The sequence below is a fragment of the Mustelus asterias genome, chromosome 8 (assembly GCF_964213995.1).
Source record: "Mustelus asterias chromosome 8, sMusAst1.hap1.1, whole genome shotgun sequence".
Taxonomy (NCBI): Eukaryota; Metazoa; Chordata; class Chondrichthyes; order Carcharhiniformes; family Triakidae; genus Mustelus; species Mustelus asterias.
In genome coordinates, this window is record NC_135808.1 from 23423533 (window position 1) to 23448556 (window position 25024).

Sequence of the window (25024 nt, forward strand, 5' to 3'; positions counted from 1 at the left end):
ATCTTATCCAAACTGAAAGTTGGCCAAGGCCGGAATTGAACCCGCGTCCCTGGTACTGTGAGGCAGCAGCGCTAACCACTGTGCCAGCGTGTCACCCACTTGGACACAGGTTGCTTCACATCCTTTAGATCTGTGCACAGAACGGAGACATATTCATAAAGTAAAAGGAACAGTTGTTTGTTTACAAATCAGGATATCTCTGAACATAAACAACCCGGTTGTTCACACAGTATTTTAAACTTTACTGTGAGTTTCTTTAATTGCTTTTTTCTAACCTGCTTCTGATATTCCACCAACCAGACATCAACAGCCCATTTCTGAAAAGCAGCGAGATCCATTTCTTCATCCTGATTCAATAATCTAATCTTTGGCCTCACATCTCCGTGATCTCTCACTATTTGTTTCTTCCCGTCGATTTTCTCCCAAACATTCCAATTTCCCTACTCTGATCCAAGCATCCAATCACCAAATACTGTTTCTTTGTGCACCATTTGACCTTTCAATTTAACTCTGCTCGATCAACTGTCCACTTTCTCAAATCACTTCCTTCCTGAACAAACACTAACTTCTCAAACAAGGCTCGGCAAGCTGAGACCTATTTTTATCGTGATTGCTTCAATGGTACAAGGTTTAATATAAGTACAGGACACAGCTCACACACTGAGAGGGACAGTATCAGTACAGGACACAGCTCACACACTGAGAGGGACAGTATCAGAACAGGACACAGCTCACACACTGAGAGGGACAGTATCAGTAATGGACACAGCTCACACACTGAGAGGGACAGTATCAGTAAAGCACAGCGCTCACACACTGAGAGGGATGCTATCAGTGCAGAACTGTGACCGGGATGCAGAATGATCTGGACAGGTTGAGTGAGTGGGCAAATTGATGGCCGATGCAGTATAATTTGCATAAATGTGAGGTTATTCACTTTGGAAGCAAAAAAAAGGCAGATTACTATCTGAATGGTGTAAATTGGGAGAAGGGAGTGTGCAGTAGGACTTGGGTGTCCTTGTGCATCAGTCACTGAAGGTAGGCACGCAGGTGCAGCAGGCGGTAAAGAAGGCAAATGGCATGTTCGCCTTCACTGCGAGAGGTTTTGAGTGCAGGGGCAAGGATGTGTTGTTGCAATTAAACAGGGCCTTGGTGAGGCCACACCTAGGGTATTGTGTGCAGTTTTGGTCTTTGTTTACTTGCAACAATGATGTGGAGATGCCGACGTTGGACAGGGGTAAACACAGTCAGAATTTTAACAACACCAGGTGAAGGTCCAACAGGTTTATTTGATGGCAAATGCCATTAGCTTTTAGGTGTCTGTTGCGATCCTCCTCCAGACGCTGAAAGATGCCCTCATAAGAACAGGATATGGCGCTCGACTCATTGATCAACATTTCCGACGCGCCACAGCAAAAAACCGCACCGACCTCCTCAGAAGACAAACACGCGACACGGTGGACAGAATACCCTTCGTCGTCCAGTACTTTCCCGGAGCGGAGAAGCTACGGCATCTCCTCCGGAGCATTCAACATGTCATTGATGAAGATGAACATCTCGCCAAGGCCATCCCCACACCCCCACTTCTTGCCTTCAAACAACCGCACAACCTCAAACAGATCATTGTCCGCAGCAAACTACCCAGCCTTCAGGAGAACAGTGACCATGACACCACACAACCCTGCCACAGCAACCTCTGCAAGACGTGCCGGATCATCGACACGGATGCCATCATCTCACGTGAGAACACCATCCACCAGGTACACGGTACATACTCTTGCAACTTGGCCAACGTTGTCTACCTGATACGCTGCAGGAAAGGATGTCCTGAGGCATGGTACATTGGAGAAACCATGCAGGCGCTACGACAACGGATGAATGAACACCGCTTGACAATCACCAGGCAAGACTGTTGTCTTCCTGTTGGGGAGCACTTCAGCGGTCACGGGCATTCAGCCTCTGATGTTCGGGTAAGCATTCTCCAAGGCGGCCTTCACGACACACGACAGCGCAGAGTCGCTGAGCAGAAACTGAGAGCCAAGTTCCGCACACATGAGGACGGCCTAAACCGGGATGTTGGGTTTATGTCACACTATCAGTAACCCCCACAGCTTGCCTCCTGGACTTGCAGAATCTCACTGGTTGTCCTGTCTGGAGACAATACACATCTCTTTAACCTGTGCTTAATGCTCCCTCCACTCACATTGTCTGTATCTTTAAGACCTGGTTGGCTGTAGAGATTCGCATTCTAATCAGTATTCTGTAACTTGATTTTGTGTCTCTGTATGCCCTGTTTGAGAGCAGATTTCCACTCCATCTGACGAAGGAGCAGCGCTCCGAAAGCTAATGGCATTTGCTACCAAATAAACATGTTGGACTTTAACCTGGTGTCGTTAAAACTCTTATTGTGTTTACCCCAGTCCAACGCCGGCATCTCCACATTATTGTTGCAAGTAAACAGGGCCTTGGTGAGGCCACACCTCGAATATTGTGTGCAGTTTTGGTCTCCTTTTCTGAGGAAGGATGTTCTTGCTCTCGAGGGAGTGCAGCAAAAGTTTACCAGGCTGATTCCGGGGATGGCGGGACTGATGTATGAGAAGAGATTGACTAGGTTAGGATTGTTTTCGCTGGAGTTCAGACGAATGAGGGGGGATCTCATAGAGACGTATAAAATTCTAACAGGACTAGAAAGGGTAAGTGCAGGGAGGATATTCCCAATGGAGTTCGCTGGAGTTCAGACGAATGAGGGGGGATCTCATAGAGACTTATAAAATTCTAACAGGACTAGAAAGGGTAAGTGCAGGGAGGATATTCCCAATGGTGGGGGAGTCCCAAACCAGGGATCACAGCCTGAGGATTCAGGGTGCATCATTTAGGATGGAGGTGAGGAGACATTTCTTCACCCAAAGTGTGGTGAGCCTGTGGAATTCATTACCACAGGAAGTAGCTGATGCCAAAACATTGAATGTATTCAAGAGGCAACTGGATAAAGCACTTGGGGCGAATGGGATCAAAGGTTATGGAGAAAAAGCAGGATTCGGCTATTGAATTGGATGATCAGCATGATTGTAATGAATGGCGGAGCAGACTCGAAAGGTCAAATGGCCTCCTCCTGCTCCTATCTTCTATGTTTCTGTGTTTCTATGGACCAATTCTTCCTGTTTCAGTCTTGCAGGTCCAAAATGCAGAGAGGTTACACTCAGATGAGGATTCTCTGGCAGCAGGTTGTGAACCAGACACAACTTGAGGCAAGGCAGAGAGAGAATCAGGTTGCGTTGCCTTCATTTTCCAACTTTTTGCCCAGAGAGACTCGTGGAATGGCTACAGTGCAGAAGAGGCCATTCAGCCCATTGAACCTGCACCAACAACAATCCCATCCAGGCCCTATTCCTGTCACCCAACATATATACCCTGTTAAACCCCCTGACATTAAGGGGCAATTTAGCATCGCTAATCCACCTAACCAGCACATCTTTGGACTGTGGGAGGAAACCAGAGAACCCAGAGGAAACCCATGCAGACACAATCAGTCACCCAAAGGTGGAATTGAGTCTGGGTCCCTGGCACGGTGAGGGAGCAGTGCTGACCGCTGTGCCATCATGGCACCCCAATTCAATTCAAACCAGCAGTTTCAAAACTTAAAGTTTCTCCCTGCCGTGTGATTTCCAGAACACCACGAGACTTTGCTTTTCAGTTTTATTACCCAGCAATTAAAGTGAATCCAGTTCAAAACTAGCAAACAACTCTTCCTCAAGTACCATACAGGTCAGGTGAAGGCAGGCTGGCTCTCAGTCCAAGGAGTATTTATGGCCCTCTTTTGAGAAAAAAACTCCAAGTCAGTATCAACTATCCGGACAGTGCAATATGTTTCCATGTTTTATGAAAGATATGCGTTTCCCAACACATTGAATTGTCCCAGTGTCATTCAGAAGTCCCTTATCTCCAATAATATTCCAGCAAATCTCCTCTGCACCCTCTCTAATACGTTGATATTCCTCCTAAAACAGTATGACCAGAGGTGGGGTCAATTCTCCAGCTGGGATCTAATCAATATTTTATCAATGTTCAGCGTGACCTCCTTGCTTTTGTACTCTGTGCCTCTATTTATAAAGCAATGGGGTCCAGATGCTTCTTTCACAGTCTCATCACACCTTCCTGCCAGCCTCATACTCACTCAGGTCTCTCTGTTCCTGCAATCCCTTTATAACTGTACCATTCAGTTTACATTCCCTCTGTCCATTCTTCTGTTCAAACTGCATCACTTCAAATACCTCACTGGATTGTATTTCACCTGCCCTGTGTCTGCCCATTTCACCAACCTGTCTAATGGAACATTGATTGTGTCTGGATGGGAGACAAAGTGATGGAAGTGAAGCTTCAGTTTCACAGAGTCTTTGTTCAGAGCCTGTCTGGAGTAACTGTGTTCAGTTCTGGACACCGCACCTCAGGAAGGGGAGATTGGTCTTGGAGAGGGTTCTGATCACCAGAATAATAAAAGGAGGTTAAATGAAAGGGGTTTTTTTCCCACAGAGTTTATCTGATTGGACAGTTCTCATTGAGGCAGTTTCTCAACCTGTTTGTGTCTATTCTGCCGGAGACTGATGACTCACTGAATCTCTTTATTCTGATTGGTTTAAATCCTATTTTGTGTCCAATCAGATTGAGGCTCAGTGTCAACAGGGAAAGACAGAAGGAGTGAGTTGAGAAGATCACCTTTCTTTGAAAAAGAGTTTCCTCCAAATGTTTCCCCCAACATGAGGGAAGCAGCAATGATTGGACTGATAGAGCTGGTCCTTCTGTGTGGAGAGGTGTCTGCAGGTGAGTGATGGGGTGTGAGAGGGGCAATGCCAGGCTGGGTAATGGGGCATTAACCCTGGGTCAGTGAGTGATGGGATGTGAGAGGGGCAATGCCAGGCTGGGTACTGGGGCGTTAACCCTGGGTCAGTGAGTGATGGGGTGTGAGAGAGGCAATGCCAGGCTGGGTGGAGGTCTTGCTCTCGGTTTGGAATCAGTGTTTGGGGTTCATGCCCTGATCTCTGTGTGTGTGTGTGTGTGTGTGTGTGTGAGGGTGTTGGTGTTTTTAGGGTGTCTATCCTGAATTCTCTCTCTCTCTATTTCAGGCTCTCACTCTCTCCGGTATTTCTTCACGGGAATGACTCCGATCCCGGGTTTCCCGGAGTTTGTGGTTGTCGGTTCTGTGGACGGTGTCCAGTTTGTTGTGTACGACAGCGATCGGAGGGAGCTGATCCCCCGGGAGCAGTGGATGGTGGAGAGCGAGGGTCGGGCAGCCTGGGAGCGGAAGAAGATCTTCGCACAGGAGCGGGCGATGCGTTTCAAACGTGCATTTCCACTGCTCATGTCCGACACCAACCAGACAGGAGGTGAGTGCTCACTCTCCCAGCACCAGGGGATCCAGGTGGGAATGAGGAGAAACCCAGAGTGGATCAGGAACCGAGAGCCAGAGGCTGATTGGCTGCGATTGGAGATGTGACAGGAAATGTGATTGGCTGTGAATGTGTGGAAGGATTGTTTCCAGGGAGACTGGCTCTGATTGGCTGTGTGTGAGTGGAGGAGGTGGGGGGTGCGGGGGCGAGGGGCGGGAGCAGTTGACGGTGATTGGCTGTTAGGATGAGATTGCCCAGTGAGACTGGTTCTGATTGGCTGTTTGTGTTTCTGATCCACAGGGATCCATGTCTGCCAGATAGTGACTGGCTGTGACCTGAGCGATGATGGGACCATGAGTGGATTCAGCCAGTACGGGTGGGATGGACATGATGTTCTCAGCTTCGACAAGGATCACATGGTGTGGGTGACCCCGGTCACATGGGGGAAGAGCATCAAAAACTGGTGCAACCGGCAGACTGGCAACATTCAGCAATGGAAACATTACCTGGAGGTGGAGTGTATCGAGTGGCTGAGAAAATACCTGGAGTATGGACAGAGAGAATTGAGAGTCTGTGAGTGAGGGGGGAGTGAGAGTCGGTGAGTGAGGGGGGAGTGAGAGTCGGTGAGTGAGGGGGGGAGTGAGAGTCGGTGAGTGAGGGGGGAGTGAGTCGGTGAGTGAGGGGGGAGTGAGTGAGAGGGGAGTGAGAGTCGGTGAGTGAGGGGGGAGTGAGAGTCGGTGAGTGAGGGGGGGAGCGAGTGTGGGGAGAGCGAGTGTGGGGGGGGGTGAGTGTGAGCGAGGGTGGGGGGAGCGAGTGTGGGTGAGGGTGGGGGGAGCGAGTGTGGGCGAGTGTGGGGGGAGCGGGTGTGGGCGAGGGTGGCGGGCGGGTGTGGGCAAGGGTGGGGGAAGCGGGTGGGGGCGAGGGTGGGGGGGCGAGGGTGGGGGGAGCGAGAGTCGGTGAGTGAGGGGGGATTGAGAGTCGGTGAGTGAGGGGGGAGTGAGAGTCGGTGAGTGAGGGGGGAGTGAGAGTCGGTGAGTGAGGGGGGAGTGAGAGTTGGTGAAGGGGGTGATGCCGGGACTCTTATCTCGAGGTTCCTGTACTGACTCCTCTTTCTTTCTCTCTCAGTTGGCCCCGTCGTGTCCTTTACCCGTCTGGGTGATTCTAACCGGCTGTCCTGTGCCGTCACCGGGTTTTACCCTCAGGCCATCGAGGTGAATGTGTGGAGAGACGGAGTGGTGATTGATGAGACTCTGTCCAGTGGGATCTTACCCAATCACGACAGCACCTACCAGATCCGGAAATGGGTAGAGTTTGATCCAGAGGACCAGGCCGAATATTCCTGTCGGGTGGAACACAGCGGGATGAAGGAGACACTGGTGGTGATTTACGGTAAGACTGTTTCTCACTGTTAGAGAGGACCCAGCCTCAGACCAGGATCACAGGAGTGAGGGTCAGTGCTGAGCTGTCAACCCAGGATATCGAGAGAGGGAAATAAATATTATTCAATGCGTTATATATCATGGTTCCACAGTGCAACATGATACAGCGGATCATTGGATATTGGGATCGCACTGGGCCTGGTGTAACATTGGACACGAGTGTCGGTCTGGGCCTGGGGTATTCTGGGATATTGCAGTATAGTGGGGCCCAGTGAATCCTGGGATATTGCAGTAGTTCAGAACATGGTGTATCCTGAGATACTCTCGTAGGACACATCCCAGTGAATCCTGGGATGTTGCAGTAGTACAGACCGTGGTGTATCCTGAGATATTCTCGTAGGACACATCCCAGTGTATCCTGGGATATTGCAGCCTGTCAGGGCCTGGTGAATCCTGGGATATTACAGGAGGTTGGGCACCGTGGAATATCAGAGGATGGAGAGAGCCTGGTGTTTCCAAGAAACAATGCTTTTCACTGTGTCCCAATACATGTGACAATAATAAATCATATCAAATATTACAGTAGGACAGGACCCAGTGCATCCTGGAAGTTTACTTCAGTCAGATTAAGATCAGTATTCAGAGAAATAATGGAATTCCTTCTATTGGAGACAATTCATGAAAATCTAGAATCAAATACTATAACAATGAATATTCAGCATGGATTTTGAAATGGAAAATCTTGTTTTACTCCACTTAGTGAATTTTTTGAGGATGTAACAGAGGGAATAGACAATGGAAATGTAATAGATATAATATCATATAATTTTTTTAATGTAATAGAAAAGGGGGTTCGTGATGGACTGATTGACAAGGTGAAAGCATGTGGAGTTAGGGGATGAGTGACAGAATGGATCACTCACTGACTTTGGGAGAGAAAGCAGAGAGTGTGAGTAAAGGGTGTTTCAGAGTTACAGAAAGTGTTCCACAAGGATCAGTGCTGGGATCACCGCTGTTCACAAGTTACACTCCATAACTTGGATATTGGAATCAAAAATACCATTTCTTAATTTGCAGATAACACCAAATTGGGGGAATTATTTGATATTGAGGAGAAGTGTATTAAATTAATAGGACATGAATAAACTTGAACAAATAGTTGGTGAATAAAGTTCAGCACAGATAAACGTGAAGTATTTTTCAGTTAATGATGAATAGGGAGGGTTGAGGAACAAAGGGATCTTGATGTACAAATACACCAATCAGTAAACATAGAGTTACAGGTTAGACAATAAACAAAATACAATCGAAAACCAGGGTTGATTTCTCGAGGGATAGAATTGTAAAGTAGGGATTTTATTGCTAAACCTGCATCAAACCTTGGTTAGACCACATTTAAAGACCGAGTGCAGTTCCGGTCACCATTTCATACAAAGGATATAGAGTCAGGGGAGAGAGTGTCGAGAAGATTTACAGAGATTATTCCAGAAATGAGTGGGTGGACATCTCAGGAAAGGATTCACCGGCTGGGTCTCTGCTCTCGGGAAAACAGAAGGCTGAGGGTTGATTTAATCGAGGATTTAAAATTAGGGAAGTTTTTTTTATAGAGCGGACACATCGAGAGTGTTCCTCTTGTGGGAAGAGCATATCCAGTGGCCATCAATACAAGAAACCCAATGGGGAATTCATGAGAAACCTCTTCACCCAAAGAGTGATGAGAATGTGGAGCTCGCTGCTACAGGGAGTGGCTGAACTGAACAGTATAGTTTAAGGGGAGGATAGACAAGCAAATGAGGGAGAGGGGAATAGAGTTAAAATGGTCGAATTAGATGAGGAATAATGGGAGGAGCCTCAGGTGGAACATTAACACCAGCATCAATAGATGGGCTGAAAGGCCATTTTCTATGTTGTATATCCTGTGTTTCCTGATTCACTCTCTCTCTGATTCACTCCCACATTTCTCTTTCTTTCTCTCTGATTCACTCTCTCATTCTGTCTCTCTGATCTTTCTCTGTCTCTCATTCTCTCTCTTCCTCACTCTTAGTTGCTCATCCTCTCTCTCATTCTCTCCCACTCGCTCACATTCTATTTCACTCTGATTCTCACTTTTCCCTCTCCCTGATTCACTCAGTCTCTCTGATTCTCTCTCTCTAACAGAACCAAAGTCTCGCTCCCAGGTTGCTGTTACTGTCGGGATTGTGGTCGGGGTCCTCGTGCTCATCGCTCTCATCATTGTGGCTGTCGTCATCTACAACAAGAAAGGTAGGAATTGGAGGGAAAAGAGCGGTGGGTGAACTGTAGTGGATCCAGGCAGTCCGGGAGGCTGGAATTGATTCGTGCCATGACTAGCCTTTCGAATCATTTCATAATGATGGATGTCAGAGCCACCGGATGACAGCTCACTGGGGGCAGGGATTCTGGGAGAGTATTCCAGGGTGGCGGTGGCTCAGGCTGTGGGTCTCAGGTTGGTGTGGGGGTGGGGAGGGGGTGGGTGGGCGGGTGGAAGAGTTGCAGGGTTGGGATAGGGACAGTAAGGGGCTCATGATAAAGGGGGAGTGTCTGAGAATTGTGGGAAGGGCCACAAATTGGATGAGGACTTCAGCGTATCAGTGAGGGCTCAGGTAACAGTGAGGGTCTAGGGACAGGAACCGGAGTGTGGGTCCAGGGTCAGCGTGTGAGTGAGGGTCCAGGGTCAGGGTGGGAGTGAGGGTCTCTGGTTGTGGTGGGAGTGAGGGTTCAGAGTTGTGTTGTAGGGGCTCAGTGCGAGTGAGAGTTCCAGCCTCTGTCTCTGATTTTCTCTCAGTCTCGTCTCTCACTGAGCATTCCATGTTTTACAGGGAGAGGGAAGAGCAACTACAATCCTGCAAATAGTAAGCTGATCATCAAACATTGTCCCTGTGCAACTGTGTACATGATTGTTCATTCTGTTTCAAATATAGTGTGTGCGTGTGCGTGTGCGTGCATCGTGCGTTTCTGTGTGGGTGTGTGGGCTTCTGTGTGTCGCCGTTAGTATGGGTGTGTGAGAACCTCTTTCTCTGTGTCTGTCTGTCTATGTCTCTCTCATTCTCTCATTATCATATCCACAGTCTCTGCCTCTGTCTCTCTGATGTTGAACAATGTTTTAACACCTCTTCTTCCTTTAACAGCTTCTGATGATGGGGATTCCTCATCCAGATCCTCCACAAGTACCTGAGGTATGAACTGTGTTGATAAATATTGGGAGCTGATCCTTCTAACTGGGATATTCCCGCTGGATTTAGCTGTACAATCTGGTGGGTGGGCTGTGAGCTCAGTGTCTGTCTCTCACTCTATAGTCACTAAAGAGCAGCTCATCCAATCCAACACTGAGCTTTGAGACTGGCCTTCTGGAGACGGCTGTTCCTGTACAGTCTGAGGGTGGAGACATTGTGTGTTTTAACCTGTAGAGACATCCGGAAACATCTCACCCTGGACAGCCTCCTCTGAGCTGCTCAATTTCCTGAAGGAATTTGTAACTCCCAGACTTTTCCCTGAAGTTGGTCACTGAGCTGTGCCGCTCCCACAGGTTTTTATTTTAGTCGTGTTTTGTGATTTGTCTGATCATTAGCTGGATGTTTGGGGTGTACAGTAGAGTTTAGGAGTTAAGCTGGTGATTGGTGGTCTGATGGGTTTAGCTGGTGTTTGGTGCTCTATTGGGTTTAGCTGGTGTTTGCGGCTCTGATGAGTTTAACTGATGTTAAGGAGTCTGATGGGTTTAGCTGGTGTTTGGGGATCTGATGGGTTTAGCTGGTGTTTGGGGGTCTGATGGGTTTAACTGATGTTAAGGAGTCTGATGGGTTTAGCTGGTGTTTGGGGATCTGATGGGTTTAGCTGGTGTTTGGGGGTCTGATGAGTTTAACTGATGTTAAGGAGTCTGATGGGTTTTGCTGGTGTTTGGGTATCTGATGGGTTTTGCTGGTGTTTGGGGATCTGATGGGTTTTGCTGGTGTTTGGGGGTCTGATGGGTTTTAAGAAGAAAGAATAAAGAGCAATACAGCACAGGAACAGGCCCTTCGGCCCTCCAAGCCCGTGCCGCTCCCTGGTCCAAACTCGACCATTCTTTTCTATCCCTCCATTCCCACTCCGTTCATATGGCTATCTAGATAAGTCTTAAACATTCCCAGTGTGTCCGCCTCCACCACCTTGCCTGGCAGCGCATTCCAGGCCCCCACCACCCTCTGTGTAAAATATGTCCTTCTGATATCTGTGTTAAACCTCCCCCCCTGCCTTCACCTTGAACCTATAACCCCTCGTGAACGTCACCACCGACCTGGGGAAAAGCTTCCCACCGTTCACCCTATCTATGCCTTTCATAATTTTATACACCTCTATTAAGTCTCCCCTCATCCTCCGTCTTTCCAGGGAGAACAACCCCAGTTTACCCAATCTCTCCTCATAACTAAGCCCCTCCATACCAGGCAACATCCTGGTAAACCTCCTCTGCAGGCTCTCCAAAGCCTCCACGTCCTTCTGGTAGTGTAGTGTGGCGACCAGAACGGGACGCAGTATTCCAAATGTGGCCGAACCAACGTTCTATACATCTGCAACATCAGACGCCAACTTTTATACTCTATGCCCCGTCCTATAAAGGCAAGCATGCCATATGCCTTCTTCACCACCTTCTCCACCTGTGACGTCACCTTCAAGGATCTGTGGACTTGCACACCCAGGTCCCTCTGCGTATCTACACCCTTTATGGTTCTGCCATTTATTGTATAGCTCCTCCCTACATTATTTCTACCAAAATGCGTCACTTCGCATTCATCAGGATTGAACTCCATCTGCCATTTCTTGGCCCAAATTTCCAGCCTATCTATATCCTTCTGTTGCTTCTGACAATGCTCCTCACTATCTGCAAGTCCTGCCAACTTTGTGTCGTCCGCAAACTTACTGATCACCCCAGTTACACCTTCTTCCAGATCGTTTATATAAATCACAAACAGCAGAGGTCCCAATACAGAGCCCTGCCGAACACCACTAGTCACAGGCCTCCAGCCAGAAAAAGACCCTTCCACTACCACCCTCTGTCTTCTGTGACCAAGCCAGTTCTCCACCCATCTAGCCACCGCCCCCTTTATCCCATGAGATCCAACCTTTTTCACCAGCCTATCATGAGGGATTTTTTAAAACGCTTTACTAAAGTCCATATAGACCACATCCACGGCCCTTCCCTCGTCAACCATTCTGGTCACTCCTTCAAAAAACTCCACCAGGTTAGTGAGGCATGACCTCCCTCTCACAAAACCATGCTGACTATCATTAATGAGTTTATTCCTTTCTAAATGCGCATACATACTATCTCTAAGAATCTTCTCCAACAACTTCCCCACCACGGACGTCAAGCTCACCGGCCTATAGTTACCCGAGTTATCCTTCCTACCCTTCTTAAATAATGGGACCACATTAGCTATCCTCCAATCCTCTGGGACCTCACCTGCGTCCAGTGACGAGACAAAGATTTTCGTCAGAGGCCCAGCGATTTCATCTCTTGTCTCCCTGAGCAGCCTTGGATAGATTCCATCAGGCCCTGGGGATTTGTCTGTCTTTATATTCTCCAACAAACCTCACACTTCCTCCCTTATAATGGAGATTTTCTCTAACGGTTCAACATTCCGCTCCGAGACACTCCCAGTCAACACATCCCTCTCCTTTGTGAATACCGACGCAAAGTATTCATTTAGGATCTCCCCTACTTCTTTGGGCTCCAAGCATAATTCCCCACTTTTGTCCCTGAGAGGTCCGATTTTTTTCCTGACAACCCTTTTGTTCCTAACGTATGAATAAAATGCCTTGGGATTCTCCTTAATCCTGTCTGCCAAGGACATTTCGTGACCCCTTTTTGCCCTTATAATTCCCCGTTTGAGTTCTTTCCTACTTTCTTTGTACTCCTCCAGAGCTCCCTCCGTTTTTAGCTACCTGGACCTAACATACGCCTCTCTTTTCTTTTTGACCAGTCCCTCAATTTCCCTGGTTATCCACGGTTCTCGAATCCTACCCTTCCTATCCTTTTTTACAGGCACATGCCTGTCCTGTAGCCCTAACAACTGTTCCTTAAAAGACTGGTGTTTGGGGCTCCGATGGGTTTTGCTGGTGTTTGGGGGTCAGATGGATTTTGCTGGTGTTTGGGGTCTGATGGGATTGGCTGGTGTTTGGGGCTCTGATGGTTTTTGCTGGTGTTTGGAATTATGATGGGTTTAACTGGTGTTTGGGGCTCTGATGGGTTCAGCGGGTGTTTGGGGCTCTGATGGGTTTAGCTGGTGTTTGGGGCTCTGATGGGTTTAGCTGGTGTTTGGGGATCTGATGGGTTTTGCTGGTGTTTGGGGCTGTGATGGGTTTAGCTGGTGTTTGGGGCTCTGATGGGTTTAGCTGGTGTTTGGGGGTCTGATGGGTTTTGCTGGTGTTTGGGGCTCTTGTGCGTTTAGCTGGTGTTTTGGGGGTTTGATGGGTTTTGCTGGTGTTTGGGGGTCTGATGGGTTTTGCTGGTGTTTGTGGTCACAGAGTCATAGAGGTTTACAGCATGGAAACAGGCCCTTCGGTCCAACTTGTCCATGCAGCCCTTATATTTTTTTAAACACCCCGAAACTAATCCCAATTGCCCGCATTTGGCCCATATCCCTCTATGCGCATCGTACCCATGTAACTATCTAAATGCTTTTTAAAATATAAAATTGGACCCGCCTCTACTACTATCTCTGGCAGCTTGTTCCAGACACTCCCTATCCTCTGTGTGAAAAAATTGCACCTCCTGGACACTTTTATATCTCTCCCCTCTCACCTTAAACCTATGCCCTCGAGTTTTAGACTCCCCGACCTTTGGGAAAAGATATTGCCTCTCTACCTTGTCTATGCCCCTCATTATTTTATAGACCTCTATAAGGTCACCCCTTAGCCTCCTACACTCCAGAGAAAAAAGTCCCAGTCTATTCAGCCCCTCCTCATAACTCAATCCATCAAGTCCCGGTACCATCCTAGTAAATCTTTTCGGCACTCTTTCTAGTTTAATAATATCCTTTCTATAATAGGGTCACCAGAATTGCATACAGCATTCCAAGTGTGGCCTTACCAATTCCTTGTACAACTTCAACAAGACGTCCCAACTCCGTATTCAATGTTCTGACCAATGAAACCAAGCATGCCGAACGCCTTCTTCACCACTCTGTCCACCTGTGACTCCACTTTCAAGGAGCTATGAACATGTACCCCTAGATCTCTTTGTTCTGTAACTCTCCCCAATGCCCGACCATTAACTGAGTAACTGCTGCCCTGGTTCAATCTACCAAAATGCATCACCTCGCAGTTGTCTAAATTAAACTCCATCTGCCATTTGTCAGCCCACTGGCCCAATTGATCAAGATCCCGCTGCAATTGGAGATAACCTTCCTCACTGTCCACCATGCCACCAATCTTGGTCTGATGGGTTTTGCTCGTGTTTGGGGTCTGCTGGGTTTAGCTGGTGTTTGGAGGTCTGATGGAATTTGCTGCTGGTGTGTGGTTGGAATGTTGAAGGATAGAATATTTATGACTGAGAGCGAGGCCATTCAGCCCATCATATCCCTTCCTGTTCATGAAGAACTCTCCTGCTTAATCTCACCTCCTGTACTCGATCTGTAGCTCTGTCGATCACAGCTCTTCATATCGACGTCCAAGAATTGATTCAATGTGGTGAGAGTTTCTGCCTGTACCATCCTTTCAGACAGTGCTTCAGCTGTCGTCTGTCTGGTGTTGTTACAATTCTAGCAAAGCCATTCTGCTGTCTGTCTCAACTGATGAAAGAAAAGCATGTTATGTACCTTCTTTACCATGTAATTAACATGTCCTGAAAACTTTCCCAATCTGTGGACATGCACTCCTGGATCCCTCTGTTCCTCCACATTACTCATTATCCTCCCAGTTATTAGGGATTCCCTTTGCCTTGTTCATCCTCCCGAAATCCATCACGCCTCACTGCTCCGGACTGAATTCCATTTTCCAATGTTCTTCCCAACTGCCCAGGCCATCTCTATCTTCCTGCAATCTGAAGCTTTCCTCTTCACTGACACCCACACAGATAATATTTGTACCTCTGTAAACTTCTTTATCATTCCTGCTGCATTTGAATCTAAATGATTCACATGAACTACAAAAAGTGAGGGTGTGAGTGCTGGGTTCTGTGGAACCCCCACTGGTAACAAGAAGTCTTGTTTAGGTCTGAGAAGTCTCACAACATCAGGTTAACATCCAATTCGGAATCACGAGCTTTCGGAGAACTGCTCCTTCGTCAGATGAGTGATGGTCAGTCCAACGCCGGCATCTCCACATCATGGACATCATTCTAGTCGCAATCAACCCCTTACCCCTTTGCTTCCTGCCACTGAGCTAATTTGGGGTCTGATTTGTCAATGTCTCTTGGATCTCGATGAGTTTTACATTTCTGACCAGCCTGCCATGTGGGACCTTGTCCAAAGCATTATTAAAATGCATGTTGACCTTGTCCACCTCACTGCCCTCATCAACCCTCCTTCTCACCTCTTCCAAATTTTCAGTCAGAAAGCTTGAGATGAGCTCCCCTTAAATCCACGCTAACTTTCCTCGACTAATCTGTGCCTTTCTCAATGAAGGTTTGTACCGTTCCTCATAATTGGTTCCAACAATGTTCCCACTGCCGAAGTTACACTAACTGGTGTATAATTACTCAGATTGCCCCTTCTCTTTTCAATCCATGGTATAATGTTGGCAGTCATTTAATCTTCTTCCACACTCCTGCAGCCCGGGAGGAATGATTCTGATGATCAGAGCCTCTGCAATTCCCTCCTTTGCTTCTTTTAACCCGGTGATTTACCATCTTTCAAAGTTATAAAATCCCTGAATACATCATCTCTTACAATGTTTATCTGATGCAGTAATTCACACACTTCTTCTTTAAGTGCAATGTCAGCATTGCTCCCTGTTTCCCAAAGACAGTGGCAATGTATTTATTCACAACCTCAACACGTTCTCCCTCCTCTCTCACAGACTATCTTATTGGTCTCCACCAGGCCTTACTCTTTCCTTATCCTTTTCTCTTCAGGGACTGATAGAACATCCTTGGAGGTTCCTTGATTTTTCTTGCCAGTATTTTGTCGTGCCCCCTCTCCTTTCCCAGTATTCCTCTCTCAGTATCTCTTCCAGGTTTCTGCATTATTAGGCGTGAGGGGTCTGATGGATTTTGCTGCTGTTTTTTGTGGAGGTCTGATGGGTTTTGTTGGGTGTGTTCCAGCTCTGCTGGCTTTGCCTCAGTTTTTCTTTCTCATCCCCAGTGCCCTCCAGTGCATTCCAGGGTTTGTAATCCAGGAACACCAGTTCCCAAGAACAGCAGCAGGAGAGGATGAGAGAATGAGGGAAGATGTGATTTCATCAAGGTGACAGCGACCGACTGATTCAAGCTCCACATTTGTGATTCCGTTTAAATGGAACTGTGATGATGGTTTGGAAGTAATTGCTATATCTGGAGCTGCACTTTCTGAGCTATTCCGATCTGAGCTGTTTGTTCTGCACAGACACAAGAGGGCGATCTTATGAAAAAAAATTCTCTGTCCAGAAAGAGCATGAAAGCGGGAGAGTTTCTGACCCGTCTTTCAGGCGAATCCAAATCTACGATCTTATGCACTTGTTTCTCACCCTTGTAGGGGGGAGGGGGCAGGTCTTAAATAACCAGAATGCTGCCTGAAAGCAGCAGAGGACACCATTGCGCATGTGCAGGTCCCTCTGCTCTGAGCGACAGAGAGACCTGTCACTCAGCCTCTGCTGCTTTCACCAGACCTCCATAGCCTAAACACGGACCTCCCCAGCTGCCTAATGCAACCCTTGATGGTCGGATCAATTGACCCCGCGACACCCTACATGCCCGGACAGACAAAACCGCGCCTCTGGGACAGATTGAACCCCGTGACCCCCCCCCCCCCCCAATTCGGACCAACTTTCCCTGTCCATCCCACCACCGATCGCAATGCAGTAGCCCCCGCTACTTCTCTCACTGATGGCAAATACTTAGTGGCAGTAGCCCCCCCACACCCCAAATTGCAAATGCATAGCGTGCAGCGCCCCGCCCCCCCCGCCCCCATCACAGGTTGGTCCCACCCCAGTAGAGCCCCCCTCCAAATAATCAGGCTCCACACCCTTCCCACTCCCACTGTCTGGTGGGCACTTCCAAGATACCAGGCTGGCACAGTCCGCAAGGCACTCCCCCCAACCTCTCGGGGTGGCTTCAATGGCATCTGGATCCACGAGCGAGGCATCAGGTCTGGTCCCTGTTGTGATTCTCGCTGGAGTGAACCTCTCCCGTGAGGCCACAGAGACGAGAGCCCAGATGATTGCGCCGCGGGCTCGCTCATTTTGTTCATAACAGGTTTTAAATGTACTCAAGTATTTGATTCAGCCTCGCGCCGCAATGTGTGAGAAATCGGGTGCGAATCTCATATGTATTGAACTCATGAATTCCAATATCTTCTGCCCTTTCCTGATTTTTTCTTTTAATGTCTGTTATTCATTAGTGAGTGTGTTTATGTCACATCCCCTCTTCCCAAGCACTCTGTCTGGGGAAATAACAAACATCATTGAAATATCAGAGCCTTTGTATCAAACTGTCACCGCGATCTGACATTTGGAGCTGCAGATAAGTTTCCAATTCTTGTCACTGTTGGAAATATAGTTACACTTTGCAATATTGGACACAATTGTTACCTGTGTGTGTGTGTTTTATTAAAACAACAGAAAAGGTTTATTCTGCTTGGAGCTGAATGGGTTAATTCTAAATTAGAACACGTTCGGTGAAGAAATTCATTGTCACCGCGATTTTAAAAAGAGACTGGGTTACAATGTTCTCAGAGTAATGGCGGTTTCAGCAGAACAAAGATATTTCTTCATGTCTTGTGGATTCACCATTTCAAACTGGATACTTCCGAATAAAAACCTTGGAGAAAAATGGATTAGAAGATAACGTGCCAAATGTTCCCCAGGGTGATTTTTATGAAGATTTTAAACACAAGAATAATCCATGAGCAATCGCCTTAAATTCAGCTCCTGAATTTGAAGTTACACCATCAAAGCTTAAAAAAAACGACCCCACTCTGACAGATGTGAATTTGTATCTGGATTAGAAATCCCGCATGTTTCACCCGTTTCAACAGAGTTTCATTGTAGCGGCAACAAGCTCCCAGTTTAAAAACTTTTAAACTGTTCTCCCCCTTTAGACCTAACCATTTTCAGGAAAAAACATCAGAGTTGGAGCTGGTCTGAAGGAACAGCAATGCAGAGCATTCACACAGCCTTTCCTCATTCACTGACAGGGAGTTTACACGCACACATCTGTCCACACAATTCTTTCTCACATCACTTCAAGTTTCACTCTGGATCTTTTCAACATTAAAAACGTGTCTTTAAAAAGGGGGTAAAATAAATTCCATCACATCTTCTTTCTTCACTCATGTCTGTTGTTGAAATTAAGGGAAAACCGCGTTTCACAAATAACAGAAAAGGAAACATTGAAGATTGTTACATTGAAACAACAGAGGGCGGAATTTCCAACAGACTGTGTTTCAATTCCAAAACTTATACAAACATCTTCAACTTGAAAATTATCATACAATGGGCTAAATAGCCTCTGTCAACACCAGAACAATTCTGTAACTCCAAATGTCAAGGTGAGATAGTTAGCTTCACGAATGTTAGAGATGGCCATTGTCTGGCACTTGTGGGTGTGAATGTAATCTTCCACATATCAGCCAAAGCCTGAATTTTGTTCACCTCTTACATCACATAGAATCCACAGAATTCCTACAGTGCAGAAGGAGGCCATTTAGCTCATCACCTCCATGTTGATTCTCCAAAAGTGCATCTTATCCAAACTGACAGTTAGCTAAGGCTGTAATCGAATCTGGGTCCTTGGTGCTGTGAGGCAGCAGCGCTAACTACTGTGCCACCGTGTCACCCACATGGACACAGGTTGTTTCACATCCTTTAGATCTGTGCACAGAATGGAGGAATATTCATAAAGTAAAAGGAACAGTTGTTTGTTTACAAGTCAGAATATCTCTGACCATAAACAACCCAGTTGTTCACACAGTATTTTAAACTTTGTGAGTTTCTTTAATTTCTTTTTTCTCATCTGCTTCTGATATTCCACCAACCAGACATCAACAGCCCATTTCTGAGAAGCAGCGAGATCCATTTCTTCATCCTGATTCAATAATCTAATCTTTGGTCTCACATCTCCGTGATCTCTCACTATTCGTTTCTTCCTGTCGACTTTCTCCCAAACATTCCAATTTCCCGACTCTGATCCAAGCATCAAATCTCTAAATACTGTTTCTTTGTGCACCATTTTACCTTTCAATTTAACTCTGCCCGATCAACTCTTCACTTTTTCAAATCAATTCATTCCCGAACAAACATAGTAACCTTTCAAACAGGACTGGACAGCCTGCTCACCTTTTCCTCATAAAACAAATCCCAATCATTCCAAATAAACATTCTCTGTACATCTGCCAGAAAAACACTGACACAAATTACAGGTGTGGTGTTAACAATGGTGTGTACATTTGTCACAAGGCTGATTTATTCTGTTCTGTAATCCCTTTACAATAAAGACCAAAGTACCATTTGCTTTCATGGTTGTGCACATTGCTGCCTCACAGCACCAGGGACCCGGGTCCAATCCGGGTTTGCATGACTCTATGTGGAGTTTGCACATTCTCCCTCTATGATTCTACCTGGAGGAGTTTCTGTGTTTCTTGTAGACTGCATACAAGTGTCTCATTTTCAAAGAAGTGTTCTACTTTTCCATCCTTGCTCGCAAAGTTGAATAGCCCCCACAGCTGTGTCCTCTGCCACATACAAGCAGTTTGAGTGCTTTCCAACTGTGTGAAACAGGAAGCCACATTTCAACTCAAAGACACAGTCATTATGCCATGTGCATTCACTGTACCCACAGACAAAACTGTTTGACTTCATTTCACCTGAATTAATAAGTAAATACATGTGCCCTGGTGTCAGAAATACCCTGACACAGAATCAGTTATGGGCAGCACGATGGCAAGTGGTTAGCACTGCTGCCTCATTGCACAAGGGCCCCGGATTCAATGCCGGCTTCGGGTCACTGTCTGTGCGGAGTTTGCATGTTCTCCCCGTATCTGCGTGTATTTCCTCCGGGTGCTCCGGTTTCCTCCCACAGTCTGAAAGACGTGCTGCTCAGGTGCATTGGCCATGCTAAATTCTCCCTCAGTGTACCCGAACATGCACCGCAGTGTGGCAACTAGGGGATTTTCACTGTAACTTCATTGCAGTGTTAATGTAAGCGTACTTGTGACTAATAAATAACTTTAAAATAAATTTTAAAAAACATTTCAAATCTGCAGATATTTCAACAGATCAGAGAGGCTGAGTGTGAGATTAATACTGTGCTTGTCTCCGAAACAATATCACAAAGAGATGAGACTGCCTCTTCGATAGAACTTTTTTAGGTAAGAAACAGCCTTTACAAGGTTTCCTGGAACCAATACTTTGTTTGATAATCTGTGCCTCACAGCCAAGACTCACTCTGACTCTGTCTCTCACTCTGCCCTCTCTTTATTTCTCCCTTGCGCGGTGGAGCAAAGTGGGACACTCTCAGTGAAGGCTGGACTCGCTTCAATGTACAGGTCTACTGGCAGGCTGGTTTAGCAAAGTGACATCCGTACGGACCAGTAGGAATGCGCAGAAGGCCATATTGTGTTGGCAGGAGACACAGTGTGGCCCCCACATCCACCCACATTACACTCCATCTGCCACCTTGCAGCCCATTTGATTAACTTCTCCACATCACTTTGCAGCTCTCTCCATGTCCTCCATACAGTTTGCGTTTCATAGAAACAGAGAGAAGAGAAACAGGAGTAGGACATTCGGCCCTTCAATCCTGCTCTGCCATTCATTATTATCATGGCTGATCTTCCAACTTAATAGCCTGATCCAGTCTCCCCCATTGATCCCCTTCACCCCTCCTTCTTGAAAATAAACAATGTTTTGGCCTCAATTGCTTGTTGTGGTAATGAATTCCACAGGCTTACCGCTATCTGGGTGAAGATATTTCTCTTCATCTCAGTCCTCAATGGTTTACCCTTTATCTTTAGAGGACAACCCATGGTTCTGGACTCCCCCACCATCCTTCCTGCACCTGCTCTGTCTCTTTCTGTTACAATTTTATAGGTTTCTATGAGATGCCCCTCATTCTTCTAAACTCTAACAAATACAAGCCTGTTATGGTTGAGGTCAGAAACTAGAAAGGGTTTTATGGAGCTCGCCTGGATCATAAGTTTTGCATCATCAATTTGGCTCGGAATAACATGATAGGCTTCCCTTCAGATATGATTCAAATGATCCACTAGGGAGCTTTTATCAAACAAAGTTTATTTAAGAATATAGTTAATCTGTACAGTCAGAAAAGTAGCAAGAACTCTTATCAATTACAAACAAGAAACAAAACAATCACTATAATGTATAATCCTCAACAAATATATCTAATGTGTTCCAATCAAACCAATCCCGTAGACAAAATACCCTGTTCACGGGGTTAACACAGCACAGTCTAATGCTCATGTGATACTGGACTTGAGTCCTTTGGATGAAGTCTGCAGTTCCCTGGATAGACTCAGAACAGTTTGGAGTCTGAACAGCTTCCACAAACACCAGGGACTCTCGGCAAGCCACCAACAGCACATTTCTCCCCTTCAGAATTTCCAAAACCAGGGAGAGAGAGAGAGAGAGACTTTCAGCTTGCTGCCCCTTCTGAAACTCAACTCTAACTGCAGCCAAACAGAAAATGAAACCTTAAACTCACTGAAAGAAAAACTGTCCAAAAACACATGACCATCCTCCTAGCAATGCAGGGTCACAAAACAACCCAGAGTTAAAATAGACAGATCCCATTTAAACAATTGAAGTAGCACTAAAAGGACATCTCCAATCAAACCAGCAGCAAATGACATTACCTGAGGTTGTGAGCTGAGAAAATATTGAAGCTGTGAGAGTTGCAGAGATCATGATTTTTAAAAAACTTTCTCAAAAGTACACTGACGTCACAATCCCAACCAACTCAATCTCTCCTTATTTCCTATCTTTGTAGCTGCTCCAAATTTAGATCCATCACATTCTGTCTCTTCATCTGAGTCACACATAAAGATTGTAAATGACTGATTTTCCCAGCACTGATCTCGTGACACTCCACTCGTCACAGTCGGCCAACTTGTAAATGCCCCATTTATGCCAAATCAATGTTTCCTGTCCATGAGCCAATCCTCTATTAATGCAAATACATTGCCCTCAACTCCTGGTCTTGGAGGGGGTGCAGTTCTGATCACCAGAATAATAAAAGGAGGTTAAATAAAAGGGGTTTTTATTCCCCAGCTTTTAGAATGTTGATGGGTGATCTGATCGATCTGTTTATAATGTTAAAATAATTCAGCAGTGTGGAATCCACATCCAGTCTCTCCACAATAAAAAGTTAACAATTGGAGCTTTTCAATCTCAGAGTGACAGATTTTTATTGGGTAATGATATCTGAGGATATGGTTTATAGTCAGAAACTGGGGTCCAGATCTGCAGTGATTTCACTGAATGGTTCGCTCAGACCTGCTGCTGTTCTTAATGTCCTTCCCTCTGTCACTGGATCAAACTCCTTTCAGCTGATTCTACCCGGCAACTGATGATGTCAGCAGCTGTATTTACCTGATTGGACAGTTCTCAACATTGAGGCACTCTCTCACCCTGTTTGTGTCTATTCCGCCGGAGACTGATGACTCACTGAATCTCTTTATTCTGATTGGTTCAGTCCTATTTTGTGTCCAATCAGATTGAGGCTCAGTGTAAACAGGGAAAGGCAGAAGGAGTGAGTTGAGCAAATGGCCTTTCTTTGAAAAAGAGTTTCCTCCAAATGTTTCCCCCAACATGAGGGAAGCAGCAATGATTGGACTGATAGAGCTGGTCCTTCTGTGTGGAGAGGTGTCTGCAGGTGAGTGATGGGGTGTGAGAGGGGCAATGCCAGGCTGGGTACTGGGGCATTAACCCTGGGTCAGTGAGTGATGGGGTGTGAGAGGGGCAATGCCAGGCTGGGTACTGGGACATTAACCCTGGGTCAGTGAGTGATGGGGTTTCAAAGGGGCAATGCCAGGCTGTGTGGAGGCCTTGCTCTCGGTTTGGAATCAGTGTTTTGGGGTTCATGCCCTGATCTCTGTGTGTGTGTGTGTGTGTGTGTGAGGGTGTTGGTGTTTTTAGGGTGTCTATCCTGAATTCTCTCTCTCTCTATTTCAGGCTCTCACTCTCTCCGGTATTTCCTCACGGGAATGACTCCGATCCCGGGTTTCCCGGAGTTTGTGGCTGTCGGTTATGTGGACGGTGTCCAGTTTGTTGTGTACGTCAGCGATCGGAGGGAGCTGATCCCCCGGGAGCAGTGGATGGTGGAGAGCGAGGGGCTCGAGTCCTGGGAACAGAAGAAGAAGCTCACACAGGAAGGGGAGCGATGTCTCAAAGATAATATTCAGACCCTCATGTATCGAACCAACCAGTCGGGAGGTGAGTCTTCAAACTCCCAGCACTCAGCCTCTTTCTCAGGATGCAGGGCGTATGGGTCAGAGTGGGAGAAACTGGGAGCGGATCAGGATCTGGGACTGGGGGCTGAGGTTGTGCATGAGCTCTGTCAGGTCTGTTGGTCAATTACTGATTGTGTGTGTTTGGTGGTTTTCCCTCTAGTTGGATTGGGCCGGATTGGCTGTGTGTGTGTGTGTGTGTGTGTGTGTGGTGGCTGGACCTCCAGTGGGAACGGATCTGTTTGGGTGGGTTCATGGTGAGTGCAGCTTTTATTGGGACTGGCCCTGATTGGCAGGTTATCTTTCTAATCCACAGGGATCCACATACACCAGCTGATGACTGGCTGTGACCTGAGTGATGATGGGAATACGACTGGATTCAACCAGTATGGGTGGGACGGACTAGATTTCATCAGTTTTGATAAGGATCTTCTGGTGTGGGTGACCCCCGTCCCTTGGGGAGAGATCATCAAACAAAAGTGGGAGGGCAGCACGGGCATTAACCAGCGATGGAAACGTTACCTGGAGGTGGAGTGTATCGAGTGGCTGAGGAAATATCTGGAGTACGGACAAAAATTACTGAGAGTCGGTGAGTGAGGGCGGGAGTGAGAGTCGGTGAGTGAGGGGGGAGTGAGAGTCGGTGAGTGAGGGGGGAGTGAGAGTCGGTGAGTGAGAGTCGGTGAGTGAGGGGGAAGTGAGAGTGAGGGAGGAGTGAGAGCCAGTGAGTGAGGGGGGAGTGAGAGTCGGTGAGTGAGGGGGGAGTGAGAGTCGGTGAGTGAGGGGGGACTGAGAGTCGGTGAGTGAGGGGGGACTGAGAGTCGGTGAGTGAGGGGGGACTGAGAGTCGGTGAGTGAGGGAGGAGTGAGAGTCGGTGAGTGAGGGGGGAGTGAGAGTCGGTGAGTGAGGGGGGAGTGAGAGACGGTGAGTGAGGGGGGAGTGAGAGACGGTGAGTGAGGGGGGAGTGAGAGTCGGTGAGTGAGGAGGGGAGTGAGAGTCGGTGAGTGAGGGGGGGAGTGAGAGTCGGTGAGTGAGGGGAGTGAGAATCAGTGAGTGGTGGGGAGTGAGAGTCGGTGAGTGAGGGGGGAGTGAGAGTCGGTGAGTGAGGGGGGAGTGAGAGTCGGTGAGTGAGGAGGGAGTGAGAGTCGGTGAGTGAGGAGGGAGTGAGAGTCGGTGAGTAAGGGGGGAGTGAGAGTCGGTGAGTGAGGGGGGAGTGAGAGACGGTGAGTGAGGGGGGAGTGAGAGTCGGTGAGTGAGGGGGGAGTGAGAGTCGGTGAGTGAGGGGGGAGTGAGAGTCGGTGAGTGAGGGGGGAGTGAGAGTCGGTGAAGGGGGTGATGCCGGGACTCTCTATCTCGAGGTTCCTGTACTGACTCCTCTTTCTTTCTCTCTCAGTTGCCCCCGTCGTGTCCTTTACCCGTCTGGGTGATTCTAACCGGCTGTCCTGTGCCGTCACTGGGTTTTACCCTCAAGCCATCGAGGTGAATCTGTGGAGAGATGGAGTGATGATTGCTGAGACTCTGTTTAGTGGGATCTTACCCAATGAAGACAGCACCTCCAGATCTGAAAATGGATCGAGTTTGATCCAGAGGACCAGGCCGAGTATTCCTGTCGGGTGGAACACAGCGGGATGAAGGAGACACTGGTGGTGATTTACGGTAAGACTGTTTCTCACTG

General features: G+C 47.3%; 3 protein-coding genes across 3 annotated transcripts in view; 2 read left to right on the plus strand and 1 right to left on the minus strand.

The window, feature by feature from the left end:
* LOC144496924 (class I histocompatibility antigen, F10 alpha chain-like) overlaps positions 1-25024 on the minus strand; it is a 329140-nt gene that overhangs the window by 51570 nt on the left and 252546 nt on the right. The window lies entirely within an intron of this gene.
* LOC144496931 (class I histocompatibility antigen, F10 alpha chain-like) lies at positions 4676-17517 on the plus strand. The gene is made up of 8 exons (XM_078217552.1): positions 4676-4818; positions 5121-5381; positions 5685-5957; positions 6510-6773; positions 8921-9025; positions 9601-9633; positions 9910-9957; positions 16057-17517. The coding sequence occupies exons 1-7, from the start codon at positions 4755-4757 to the stop codon at positions 9954-9956; spliced, it is 1047 nt and encodes a 348-aa protein (XP_078073678.1). The 5' UTR covers positions 4676-4754; the 3' UTR covers position 9957; positions 16057-17517.
* LOC144497684 (class I histocompatibility antigen, F10 alpha chain-like) overlaps positions 17187-25024 on the plus strand; it is a 52797-nt gene continuing 44959 nt past the window's right edge. The window contains 6 exon segments of the mRNA XM_078219126.1: positions 17187-17217; positions 22641-22778; positions 23078-23338; positions 23669-23941; positions 24743-24901; positions 24904-25005. Coding sequence (XP_078075252.1) covers positions 17187-17217; positions 22641-22778; positions 23078-23338; positions 23669-23941; positions 24743-24901; positions 24904-25005 — 964 coding nt within the window.